This window comes from Nesoenas mayeri, assembly GCF_963082525.1.
Source record: "Nesoenas mayeri genome assembly, chromosome: 3".
Lineage (NCBI taxonomy): Eukaryota > Metazoa > Chordata > Aves > Columbiformes > Columbidae > Nesoenas > Nesoenas mayeri.
Genome location: NC_137544.1, coordinates 55,493,566 through 55,506,604, shown reverse-complemented (window position 1 = coordinate 55,506,604; position 13,039 = coordinate 55,493,566). Strand labels below are relative to the sequence as shown.

At 41.4% G+C, this 13,039-nt stretch overlaps 1 protein-coding gene across 1 annotated transcript; it reads right to left on the bottom strand.

Moving 5' to 3' along the window:
- Positions 1–4,081: 4,081 nt before the first annotated feature.
- Positions 4,082–11,376, bottom strand: HINT3 (histidine triad nucleotide binding protein 3). The gene is made up of 5 exons (XM_080341156.1): positions 11,235–11,376; positions 9,968–10,085; positions 8,579–8,648; positions 7,640–7,766; positions 4,082–5,766 (listed from the first exon to the last, which is right to left on the bottom strand). The coding sequence occupies exons 1-5, from the start codon at positions 11,373–11,375 to the stop codon at positions 5,719–5,721; spliced, it is 504 nt and encodes a 167-aa protein (XP_080197282.1). The 5' UTR covers position 11,376; the 3' UTR covers positions 4,082–5,718.
- Between the last annotated feature and the right edge of the window lie 1,663 nt (positions 11,377–13,039).

Below are 13,039 nucleotides of genomic sequence, written 5' to 3'. Positions count from 1 at the left end.
TGTTCTTGTCGTAATATCTTCTCCAACCTTTCTGTGTCTGTTGCTCGTTTTCCTCTGTAGCTCATCATTTTTACATGTTCTGTTCTTCTAATGCTGTGTCAACCCGTAGAAGATCACAAAGCTCTGCAGTCTTCTTGGTGAATTCAGCTAATATCCAGTCATAGAAAGCAGGGTGCCACAACATAAAGTGGTAAAAGACAACTGAAACTGTTTGTTGGGGCACTATGCATTCACAAAAACAAAACAAAAAAAGGCTCTTTCGCCAAAAGGTAGCAATTTTGTTTATAATAGGAGAGTAGAGATCCTGTAGTGCCAAATGTATAAATAAAAGTGTAGCAGTGCAGTCCTCACTTAGCTGAGGCAGAGCTTTACTTTCAGGGCACAGTTGTGAGTTCTCCGCACTTGGAGGAAAAAATGATCAGCTAGTGAGAATTGTGACTGAAAGATGACCAATAACAATTTCCTTTATGGTTCTTCCAGGGGAACTTTTTCTATGTTTAAAAAGAAAATAAAAATAGTTGTAATAATGCTATTAAAAATAATCAGGAGCTGTATTCATGATAGTTCCTACCAAGAAAACTGTATAACTAGAAATATATATATATATTTATCAGTGCAAATAAAAGCTATTTTGTGGTGTTAACTACACTACTTGATGGGTCTTTAACGTAAGATAAACACTTGCCTCAAAAGGATATTGAAATCTAAAATAAATTATGAACTTCATAAAAGTAACAGATTATTGTATGCTTTTTTATGTAAAAGAAGGTGGGGTTTTTTTTGCAAAAAGCCTAAAATAATGGGTTTCTGTTTTGACACTGTCATCTGATGGGGATTTGCATCAAAATAAGCCTTTTGACTCAGCAAAATAAAATATGGATTTAATTATCCCTCTGCCTCTTTTTCATAGTGAGAAGACAATAGAAGTAGGAAAAAAGGAGGAAATGAATGTGCTGAAATAAGTACATCTGCAGGACAGGGGTGCCAGATCCGTACAGCATGGAAAGGAAAACAAAGGGTAGGTTTTAATCACCACATAATTTTGCCAGGTAGGAAACTGAGGAATATGTGTTGCACCAGGTACTGCTGGTGTGTGTTCCCTTAGCTCTCAAAACCACTCATTTGTCCTAAACAAATCTGTGTCTTGCAGCTGAAAACAAGACGTAATTTGTGGTCCTAACACATTTAAAATGCTTTGGTTTTTTGAAAAGCATTTCTTGCCAAAATGACATGAGCACACCTCTGTGGATTTCAGCTACCATTTGTTAAATAAGACCTGGACATTCAAAACAAATCAGGCTTTTTATAATAGAGCTGCAGAATGTGGTTTGTTTAATTCTGACACTTTGCAAATTCAGTCAGGGCTTCTGTAGCACCTGCAGGAAGCAGTGTCAGGTGGTTCACGTGTTGCCGGGTGACTAACAGGATGGTAATATCTAGAGAAATAATAACATTACTACGCATTGTACAACTAATACATTAAAATGCACACAGTTGAGATGCAAGTCCAGCTCATGCAGACTTATTACTTCTTAATTAAGGCTGGCTCAAGTAGTTAAATGTCAAGAATCCAGGCTTGCGCTGCTGTGGAAGGAGTGACTGTTAGATGTTTTATGTGGCCTCTGCTCACTCTCTCCTGCTGCTGGTTGGGTTCAACATCACTTGAGCACATGTACAAGAGCTTTAAGCACATTTCTAATCAAAACAGATAGAAGCAAGTTAAGCTCTAATGAAATGGTCTTACCAGTTTTGTAAGCAACTATAAAAAGCTTGCTCTATCACGATATTTTGAATAAAACCAGGGATTATTATCAAAAATATTATTTCTAGACTGATGGATGTTTCTAAACAATTAGAGGGCCAAATTTCCTACCTGCCAGCTTTAGATGAACATTCTCTAAAGAGTGACTGAAATCTCTCTGTGCCCATGCAATGGTTACAAAGACCAGAAGGTGCCAAACTGGGTCAGCATGCAGGTTGACAAAGCCAATCTCCTGCTCCTAGCAAAAGCCAATATTTCTACGTCTAAAAGATAGATAGATAATGTGATTGGTCAGTTTGTCCACTGGTACACTCCAGGATATAAAAAAATACTTCTGAAGCCTGACTATAGTCAGGAGTGCATCATATCTAACAGGCATGACTCAATTTAGCTACTAGTTCACAAGTTTTCCAAACTTCTGCTTCCTCATCTGCAGATGAAACAGGAATTTAAACATTTCAACAGGCAACTTTTTTGCAACAGAGCACCTTTAGACCAAATTGAACAAAATAAATTATTTTCACAAAAAATTGTAGCATGTGAAGTTTTCTAGCATTACAGATTATTTAGAGTATCTGACCATCTAAAAGGTGTTCTTGTCCTACTAATTAACTTTCAGCTCTTCAAATCTCTCCTAAACGTCACTTCTTTGTGGCAAGTTCCCTCAGTGGTCCTTCCTCTTCTTCCACTTGAAACCTGTGAATTCGGCATCTGTTTTGGGCTGTACGTTGTATAGGGATTGTCTGTATTTTATCTTGTCCAACACTGAAAGCACTTCAATAAATATTGCACATCAGTTTGAAATTACAGTGAGTTTTTATACCGCATTTTATGGTTTCCAAGTTTGTCGAATTTGAAATACAGTTTTCACTGGCTTGCTCCCTTTTTTATGCCTTTATTTACAACTCACACTTGAGAAGGCTTCAGAATAGCTTGATGAGCTAATACCAATTTAATCACATTGAAAATGCTGTCCTTAGTCAAAACACAAACATTTTTATTCTGCATTTAACTCCATTAAGAGTTGCGTCTCTATCTGTTTCATCCTTTCAGAGCGGGCAGTTAGTACTCCAGCATAAAAGCAGTATTTTCTGAGTTCACATTAGGTTGGGGGTTTATGTAAAACAATTGAGCAAAAGAGTACAAATAACACTTTGTCATTCCTAAATGCGTAGTAAAAAAAGCAGCTTTTCTCAGGACTGCTAATACTGGATCAAAGAACAACAGAGGCAGGGGCAGTGGCTGAGGCACGTTCCTTTGTTTCTCCGGCTCTTGGAGAGCATGAGCTGCTAAGTTAATTCTCCAGGAGTATTTTATTGATCTTTTCTCTCTGGAAAGCTCTACAGATGATTTGGAAGTTTCAAAACGATGCTATAATGCTGCTGTAGAAGAGGGTGACATAGCTAACAGGGTCTGCTCTCTGCCTCTTCCAGGGGCTGGCCAGTAATTCTGGAACCGATTAAAAGCATTAGGATAGGCTTTTCAGAAAATAGTTCTTAGCCCAATTTAAAAAATTATCTGCTGAGTCTAAGTGTGCTTGTCAATACAGAAGGAAAATGGAACACAGTTCTATGCTGAAAACCACTAATGAGATACTGAGCATTCATCTCAGTAATTAACGTGGCTCCATTTAACACTTTGTTTGGGCAGGTTTGAGGCCTGGCTGCTCATCAGCAAAAGTTTGGAAGCTACATTGTATCCTGATTTTTACCTTTCCAGTTTTCCTGTCTTGGTGGAACTCTTCTCAAATGTAAGATGCGAAAGCTGACCTTTGTGCTTCTGCGTACATTTGAGAATGTACTGGCTCTGGCTAGGACAGAGAGAATTTTCTTCCGAGCAGCCGGTTTTGTGCATACAACAGTGTTGACGACACATGAGCGTTCCGGCGAGTGCAGAGCTGTGCTTGTGCAGCACCAAGGCTGCCTCTTTTTCCTGCTCTTGCCCCTCTGTTGGGCAAAAAGCTGGGAGGGGCACAAGCTGCCCAGCTGGGATATTCCCCACCATAGAATGTCACACTCAGCAATAGGAGCTGAGGGAGGTTTGGAGGGTAGTGGGGGAGCTATAATTACTGGCCTGCTTGTGGGAGGTAATGAGTGATTGCCTGGGCATCATGTGGCTTTTGTTTTTATTCCTCTTTCCTTCATTTATTAAACTCTCTTTATCTCAACTCAGGAGCTTTCTCACTTCTGGTCTTCTCATTCTTTCCCCTACCCCACCAGGTCACAGGTGAGGAGTGAGCAAAGGGCTGGCAGGGTTCAACCCCCACAGTCAACCATTCCATTGAACTGGAAGATCATTCCAAGATTAGCATTTGTTGTTTATTAATCCTTTTGACAGCAGTTCATGTTAGTACTTTAAATATTACATGTCACAGTTAAGTACAGTTACATAAATTAATTACAAATCAGAACACACAGAGTATTAACTCTTTAGAAATCTTAATGTTCAGAGATTTCACAAAGCCAGGAGTCAGCTTAAACCTCCTAATCTATTGCACAGAAGCAGTCAAAGTTCAGTGGCTTTAGTTTACACTCTTCCTACTTATTGTTAGAAATTAAAACCCCAAAGGACTGCAAATTTCACATAAGCACCCCACTAATAAGAATAACAAGGCATTGCAAGCAAGGTCTTAGAGAAGAGATACAAACTTTTCTGGGTAGAAAACACTCTTCAGAAGGGTGTGAACTTTCTGAAGTTATTACAGTTTACTGTAAGAATATTACAATTCATTGTACCACTAAGGCAAGAGGTGCTGGATCAGTGGAAAACACTGAGAAGATTACGTTCAGGGAAGCTTGCAGATGGAACAGATCATCACCTCGGCTGTATCTAAATGCATCAGCCAAGGATTAGTTAGGCACCAAGAATGTGAATGAAGAAAATCCACTCTGCATTTTCTGCAGTTTTAACTTTCCGAACAGTTCGCCTTAATATGGTACTGAGAAACAGAACACTAGTATTACTGATCAGAGTCATACAGCAAACGCAAATGTTCAGCCGGTTCCTTAAGGAACCTGCCACATACTCACTGAACTAAAGACTCGCTTCTCTTATGACTTCAATTAGAAATCAAATTTAGCCAGGGCATTAGTAATCCACAACGGACTTCCAGTAAGAACAGTATCAGAACCATCTAAAAAATTGGATTTTTTTTCTACCATCATGCAGAAGAGCAGCACATTAAATCAATACATCTGAACTCTTCACATTTTTTGTAAACATACAATAACTAATTTAAAATATTGTGCACATATGAGAGAAAAAATCTAAGTCCAACATACAACCGCTTACACATACATTTAAACTATATTCTATGTTATATATCTTTATCACATCTTGGGCACCTACTGTATTAACATTTACATTGTCGCTGTCATGCAAATAAGACAGGTAATCATATTAAAGTGGTTTAGCACCAGAAAGTCAGTAGTGTACTTTCAGCAATGTACCTACTAATAACTAGGCATGAGTAACATATCATACAGATACAGATGGAAACCTCAATGTTTTAAATGTTATTTGCAATTCCAGAACAACGCATCTTTAAAATAGAAGCTTGATTCAGCAACAAATAATCCCTTTGGTACCACGTGCATGCTGTTTGTAGTAACTTGTTGCCTTAGTTAGAATACATTCTGCTGCTATACCCTGCCCTTTACAGGAAAAGTTCTCTGAACGTGTGCATATGTGTATGTATGTATTATGTATTTTATATAAGTATATATATATATACACACAATAATAAAATACATCACCTTATTGTCAGAGAAGTATATAGACTCAAGTATCCAAAAAGCAGAATTAGGTTGGCAGCTACAAATTGTGTGTATTTCCTCATAAGGAACTAAAGCTTTTTTTATCCTGTTATATTATTGGTAACACCAAACTGTGCAACCTTAAATCAGAGTTCAAAGACCAAGAACAAACTGGCTAACAACACAAGGCTAAGAGCGCTTTCAGCTGGCAGCATTTTCAGTTTGCAGTCGCTCAATCAGTTGATCAGCCTATAAAAGAGAGAAAACAATGCATGAACTACACCGTGGACCTTCAGTTTCCTGAAAATTCCATTTCAAAACCAGTAACACTGACAGAGCATTTACTTTTAATTTTTACAAAGCATACAACAGAAGCAGAATACAATGATGGTTTTAATCAGCAGACTTTTTTTCACTTTTTCCATCAAACTCCCATTAGGTGACCAGAAAAAGAAATACAACCTATGAAAGTCAGAGAATGTCTGAGCAAATCAATAGCAGATAAAGCCACGTGGGTTTAAAGACCTCAGAAGACAGCAGTGCCCAGAACAACCAAGCTGTGAGACCTGGAATTCTTTGGGAAACACTCCAGAATGGCATGTTGTGGCCTCTCATCATCCAACAAGCTGCATCCCAGCCACATATGTTGCTGAGGGATGTGCATTCACATATGTGGTTTACATCACAAGATATACATCCATTTGGTTACGTCCCCACGCTCACACACACTTCTCTCATCTAGTCTCTAACTAGGGCAGCTGTATTTTGTGTATATGACAACACAAGCCCACAGAGCCCTCAGAAAGGCTCAGGGCAGAAGGAAGGCTGCCAACATTGTTCTAGAGGCCAAACTGGGCACATGGAGTCTAACAAGGGCACTTCTGAAACAAACCAGTTTACTGACAGCCTGTTTTTGCCAGTCCCACTGAACTAATCTTGTATTTTGAACTAGTGCTTCTGGTTTTATTAAGATCTCCAAAGGAACTCCATTAAAACGTGAAAAACTTATGTTTGGCATGCTTTAAATATGCACAGTAAAAATGCAATCAGTCTCTTAAGGTAGGAACAACTTAAAGGAGTTAAGTAGCTCTTGCAGTTAATTTGCAAATAAAGCTAGACAAAGCATGGAGCAACTGAAAATGAAGTTATCTGAACCTTGTTTTGCATTCTTAAGCAAGTATTACACTCTAGCCATTCAAACCCCAAAATAACTCAAGAACATTTTCCAGTGTGATAACAGGGCTAAATATCTTTTGAAGCGCATCCATATCAGATAGCTAAAATTGGTATATATCTCCCTGAGCTAATCCAAGATAGTAAGCAGTAAAACTACACAGCTACACTTATTTGAGGGCCAAATATTTGTGATGCTCTACAATACAGCAGAGACACGTTTTTTTTCAAGCTACGCGAGATAACCAGCTTCTCAGCTACTACTGTGAAGAAGTTGAGTTTTTTCCCTTTAAATAAGAGGCTATCTATATTTTTTACATGAGAAAGACCTCTTTCAGCATCTTTGTTTAGGGGCTGAGCAATGACACCAGGATGCTGTAGCTGCCTTGCAAGGACAGGTTCTTTGCTGCGTCAAAGCAGTGAGAGTAAGCTCTAGTCCTCCAGAGAGAGATTTTCAAACAGTGATTTAGTCAGTGCCAGCTCAGTCTCATTGTTTATCTCTACTGACATAAATCAGTACAAACAATGTTTTTTGTAAAGCAGGCACTTGGTTTAGTCTACAGATGACTAGATGATAAAAAACATGTGAAGCAGTAAGAGCAATCACTAAGTGGCCAGGTTTTTCACCTAAATTTGTGTGTACAATACATAGGCCACCACATTTGAATATATCCTTTTAAATTAAAGAACAAATACTTATAAAGTGTCCTCAGAAGCACATCACATTAACCTAAGCTACACATTAGATCCAGAACTACGGTATATAACAGTTTGCTGTTAATGCTATTGTCACTCCATTCCCCTCAATAAGCATAAATATTAAGGGGTCTATTATTACATTGTCTCAAATAGACATAGTTGCACATAGTCAAAAAAAATGTTAGAAAGATGTCTTATTTTCAGCTTGCAATTGAAAAACTACGGAAAAGCTCATCTGCATTACACTTACCGTGATAAACCAGTACGAATTGATTCTGTAGACGAGCCTGGATAAGAATCCTAGCTGACTGGCTGGGGCCAGGACATGAAGATGCAAATGGGATATCGAGCAGAACGGAGGCCAGTGAAAACCCATTCTTCAGCAAATGAAAATAGATAAAAAATACTGGTGGAACATCGCAAGTTATTTAACATGATCAACTGAATCAAGAACCCAACTCATCACATTTTCCTTGCACATAAAAGGCAAGGACAAAAATATGCCCTTTCCTTTCATTATGCTCTCAGGAAACATTTCCAAAGCCCATTAACCTCCTCCTTCACATCTCTGTATTTAAGACATATTTTGTTCAAAAGGAGGGTTTAAAAAATTAAACATATCTTAGATGTATCATATTTAGTTTTCAGCTGGAAAGCCAACTGTCGCTAGATGAATGTTGTTTCTACCTATTTTAATCATGAAGGCCCAGCTCCCTATACTCTACACTACTTAAATTATGTTACAGTTTACTTGGGCTAACAAAGGTACCGGCTTAAACTAAAAGTGCAGCACTGAAATCAAACAAATGCACGTATGACTGAAACACAATGCAGTGCACCGCTTGAACAGGACAAAGTTAACCTCTCTTCCGGAATCTAGGATTTAGAGCATCTTTCCAGCATGTAATTAAAGAGCAGACTTTCGGTAAGTTGCCTGAAGTACCCTCCCTATCCCAAGACACGGTCAAGAAAGAATCTGAGAGCTGGAACACAATCTGCAGTGGAAATTCATCAGAAAAACAGAGTTATATTCAATGCCAGCACATTCTACTTGAGAAGTCATGCAAGAAGTGAATGCAGAACTGATTTCTTCAATAAATCATACTGCAGTTGTTGCCACTAGCTCTAAAGTAGCATTCTAAAAGGTAAAAAACATACTAAAAAAATACAGAGGGTTTTCATTACATACCTTACATCATTCAAGTCATTAAAATTATTTCTCTGAAGAACAGCTTTTCCAGCTTCCACCATTCTCTGCACTATTAAACACACATAAATTTAATACTTAGGTAATATTTTACACATCATATGTCATCAAGTAATTTGAAAAGGTATTCTTCAGAATATTAACTTCAAACTGATTATGCTAGTTCACAAACACGGGCTTTTAAAAATATACTGTAACTACTCATAGTCAAAGACTGTCAAGGCAGTGCTGTGCAATGATTGACATAAAAATTGACAGTTACCAATCTCCATATTAATGATACTTTTAAGTGTGGTATTATTCTCACAATTTTGGCCAAAGCCATGCTATCACCACACACTTACTAAAAAACAAATAAACAAAAAAAATCAACCAACAAATACTGATTGGTCAGAATGATGACATTTACACAGCTATCGGACTTTGATCTCTAGGTCCTGTGCAGCCTGGCGTAAGTTAGGGAGGTTCAGAGATGGTAAACGAATTAAAATAAAACTCTCAGTCCCACATATCACTGCTGTATCACTGAAAAAAGAAGCAACTCTTATACAAAAACTCATGGCAAAAGTCTAAGGAATCACTGCAAAGCCAAACACATCAAAGTTGTTTCTGGACAAAAACCACCCTACGTTTAGAAGAGAAATAGCGTGATGCAATATTTGCAACATGCAACTCCAACTCCTTTCTTGCATCACCTGTAAATTTCCCGTAAGTGAAATATCTTTATGCATGTATGGCTGTAGTTTCTTCTGTGAGTCAACATACTTAGCTAGGCATTTCTTGTGAAACAAAATCCAGGACAACGTTTTCTTAAAAAAAAAAAAAGGCCTGTCAACAATAAATCATAGCTTCTGTATTTCAGAATTTTATTTTTTCAAAAATTATTAAAGATTTTTGGAACACAATTTCTCTCTTTCTTCTCTCACTCCTTGTTCCCCTAAAAATAACGTAGCGCTTATTTTAAAATAATACATGTTTTATTAAGTTCTTCTGTAATTTTCCATGTAATTTAAAACTGCATATCTATCTAAAAAAATACAATGGAGCAGCACACAAACACTTTAAAAATAAAGTCACAGTCCAACAAAGTGCAGAGGCATCTGTACTCCATGTAAACAAAAGGCATTTTGTACACCAGTGCAGTGTTTTTCTAGAATTGCGCACACACACACAGACACACACACAAAAAGCGCTATTCTAGAATAGCACATGGAGGTTCCCAGGAATGGTAAGTCCTTTCCTACACGCACTCACTATTTCCATGTTTACGTCATTAACCAGATGGTGTTCAAAGGTGTCATTTATTCGACAACGCACTCAAATTGTGCCAAATTATCTTCCTTCACACTAAACACACAGTGCCAGGCTTACCTACAGGTACGTGTTCTGCCTTGAGCGTTTTGCAGTTCCCCATGTGCTCCACCGGCACCACCAGGTAGTGGTGGGGAGCACCGGGTCTGATATCTCTGAAGCAAACAAGGTCGTCATACTAAAAAAAAAAAAGGATGCCAACATATTAAACTGATTAGGACGAAGATATTGGCAAAGAGTAGGTAACAAAGTCCACCTTCCCCATATCAGTGTGATAGTTAATGCCATAGTTGAATTAACTAGCAAAAATCCGACCATTTTTGCAGCCAGCCGACTGAAAGACTTGTAAGCGCGATTTGTGTCCTCATTTGACCTTCTGCGGCCAGGGTTCCTCAGCGTCTGCTTTGTTTCCAGCTGTTGTGCCGACATTTAGAGCTGGCAAGACATTTTATTTCCGATCACCATCTCACTCCCACCTGCATAGGAGCGCACGGCTGCTGAGGCTGCCCAGGCACTGCCAGGCCGAGCCAAGGGCTGGCACCCAGCACCGACACACACACGACTTGAGGGGTTTGATCTTTCATCCTCAGTTCAAGGACAGGGAACTGCTTGAGAAAGTCCAGCGCAGGGCAACAAAGATGATTAAGGGAGCGGAACATCTCCCTTATGAGGAAAGGCTGAGGGAGCTGGGGCTCTTTAGCTTGGAGGAGACTGAGGGGGTGACCTTATTAATGTTGGCAAATATATAAAGGGTGAGTGTCACGAGGCTGGAGCCAGGCTCTTCTCAGTGACAACCAATGATAACACAAGGGGCAATGGGTATAAACTGGAACACAGGAGGTTCCATTTAAAATTGAGAAGAAACTTCTCACTGAGGGTGACAACACTGGAACAGGCTGCCCAGGGGGGTTGTGGAGTCTCCTTCTCTGGAGACATTCAAAACCCACCTGGACACCTTCCTGTGTAACCTCATCTAGGTGTTCCTGCTCCGGCAGGGGGATTGGACTAGATGATCTTTTGAGGTCCCTTCCAATTCCTAACATTCTGTGATCCTCAAATTAACCCCCTCTGCCCCCTCCTGTTCTCCCGGCGCCCCGTCCCCGCTGCGGGCACCGGGCCCCGCCGAGCTGCTCTCACACCGGCACGGCCACAACCCGCCTCCTTCTCAACCAACCACCCGCCCAGGCCGACCGAACCTCTCGGTGCAGCGGGGAGCCAGCCGCACCCACGACGGGGGGAGAGGACGAGGGCGGCGGCGAAGGGCGGCGGGAGCCCCGCCGGGCGGACACCGGGGAACGCTGCCGCCGCCGGGACGCGCCTCACCCACCTGGCAGGGCAGCAGCGCCGTGCCCGTCTCCTCCCGGCGGGCGATCCTGCAGAACACACACTTGCTGTCGTAGCCACCGCCGTTACCGGCTTCTCGCCCCTCGGTGCTGGCGGCGGCTGCTGCGGCCTCCTCCCCCGCCATGGCCCCCGCCCCACGCCCGCACACACCGCCCGCCCAGCGCGCCCCCTGCCGGCGGCGGGCGGAGCTGTGACGCGGCTCCCGGGGCGGGTCCCCGAGCCAGGCGTCCCCGCCATTGGTGACGGTGGCGAGCACACGAGAGCACCGCCCTCCCGCTCCCCTCGCCGCCACTGGGGAGGAAACGCCCCCTCCCCAACCCGAGCACGGCGCGAGCGGTGTGGTGAACCCCCACGTGAACCCCCCACACGAACACCCACGTGTTATAGAATCATATAGTGTCCTGAGTTGGAAGGGACGCACAAGGATCATCGAGTCCAACTCCTGTCCCTGCACAGGACAACCCCACAGTTCACACCATGTGTCTGAGGGTGCTGTCCAGTCTCTTCTTGAACACTGTCAGGCTTGGGGCCGTGACAGCTCCCTGGGGAGCCTGTTCCAGTGCTCAACCACACTCTGGGTGAAGAACCTTTTCCTAATGTCCAACCTAAACCTCCCCTGGCACCTCTTCCTGCCACTCCCTTGGGTTCTGTCACTGGTCCTCCTCCCCTTGTGAGGAAGCTGCAGCCACCATGACGTCTCCCCTCAAGTCTCCTCCAGGCTGAACAAACCAAGTGACTTCAGCCGCTCCTCACACGGCTTCCTCTCCAAACCCTTCACCAGGTTTGTATCCCTCTTCCGGACACTCTCCAGTAGCTTTATATCTTTTTTTATACTGTGGCATAGTATATACTGTAGGTTAGACCTGCAGGGCTGAATCCCTAAAGACAGGATTTCCATGTTTTTGTTCTTCACGCAGCCCAAATGGCACAAAATACTTGCCCCACAGACAACAGGCCGTAGCATTTGAGGTAACGAGCTGCAAAATTCAGAATGACATTTTTCAGAAATGCATTTCTTCCAGAGCAAGCAGGTTGAGCTTGTACAAATAGGACACGTTTAGCTACGCTACCTGAAGAAGCATATTTGCTGACCTGCAGAGCACGAGAGATCTCTTTGCCATGAGCCAACATGCTCCTTTTTTCTGCTACACACAAGGGTCAATCTTGAAAGTTTACACACAAGGATTAGTCTGAAAGTAACTGGGTCCTACTTTGCTCTAAAGCCAGCTTTGTACAAAACCTGGCGCAAAAACTGCACTGAAACCAGCACCAAACGAACGTCCGCACTCACCTGGGTACTTACAGACCTTATTGTGAATCAGCATTTCAACACTGTCCTGAACCAAAAATCTTTATCCGAGTACCACTAAAGTACACATGCTTCACATTGCAGGAAACAAGCTTTTGTTGTCCCTCAGAGAGAAATTACTAGTGGCTGTACTTTTCCTCAAGAAAATTCTTACAGCTATTTCACTGAAACCAAGTTTCACAGATTGCACACTTGTTCTGTTCTGTGTGTAATCGTAGTTTGCTTTTTCTTAATACCATCTCTGTCTACCAAAAATTAAAAAAACCTTCAAGAACCAGGTACTTTCAAGACATTGTGTGCCTTTGTCCTGCTTGGACAGAAAGAAAAATACGTGAACACTTCAGCAATATAAAAAGGCTGCATCCAAAAGTGATATACACGGACTTTTGACTTCTGGGAACAAGTGGGTTAAAAAAAGATGAGGGAATACATGTCATTCACTACAGCTGACAGAAGCAAAGAGAACTATTAGGTCAACT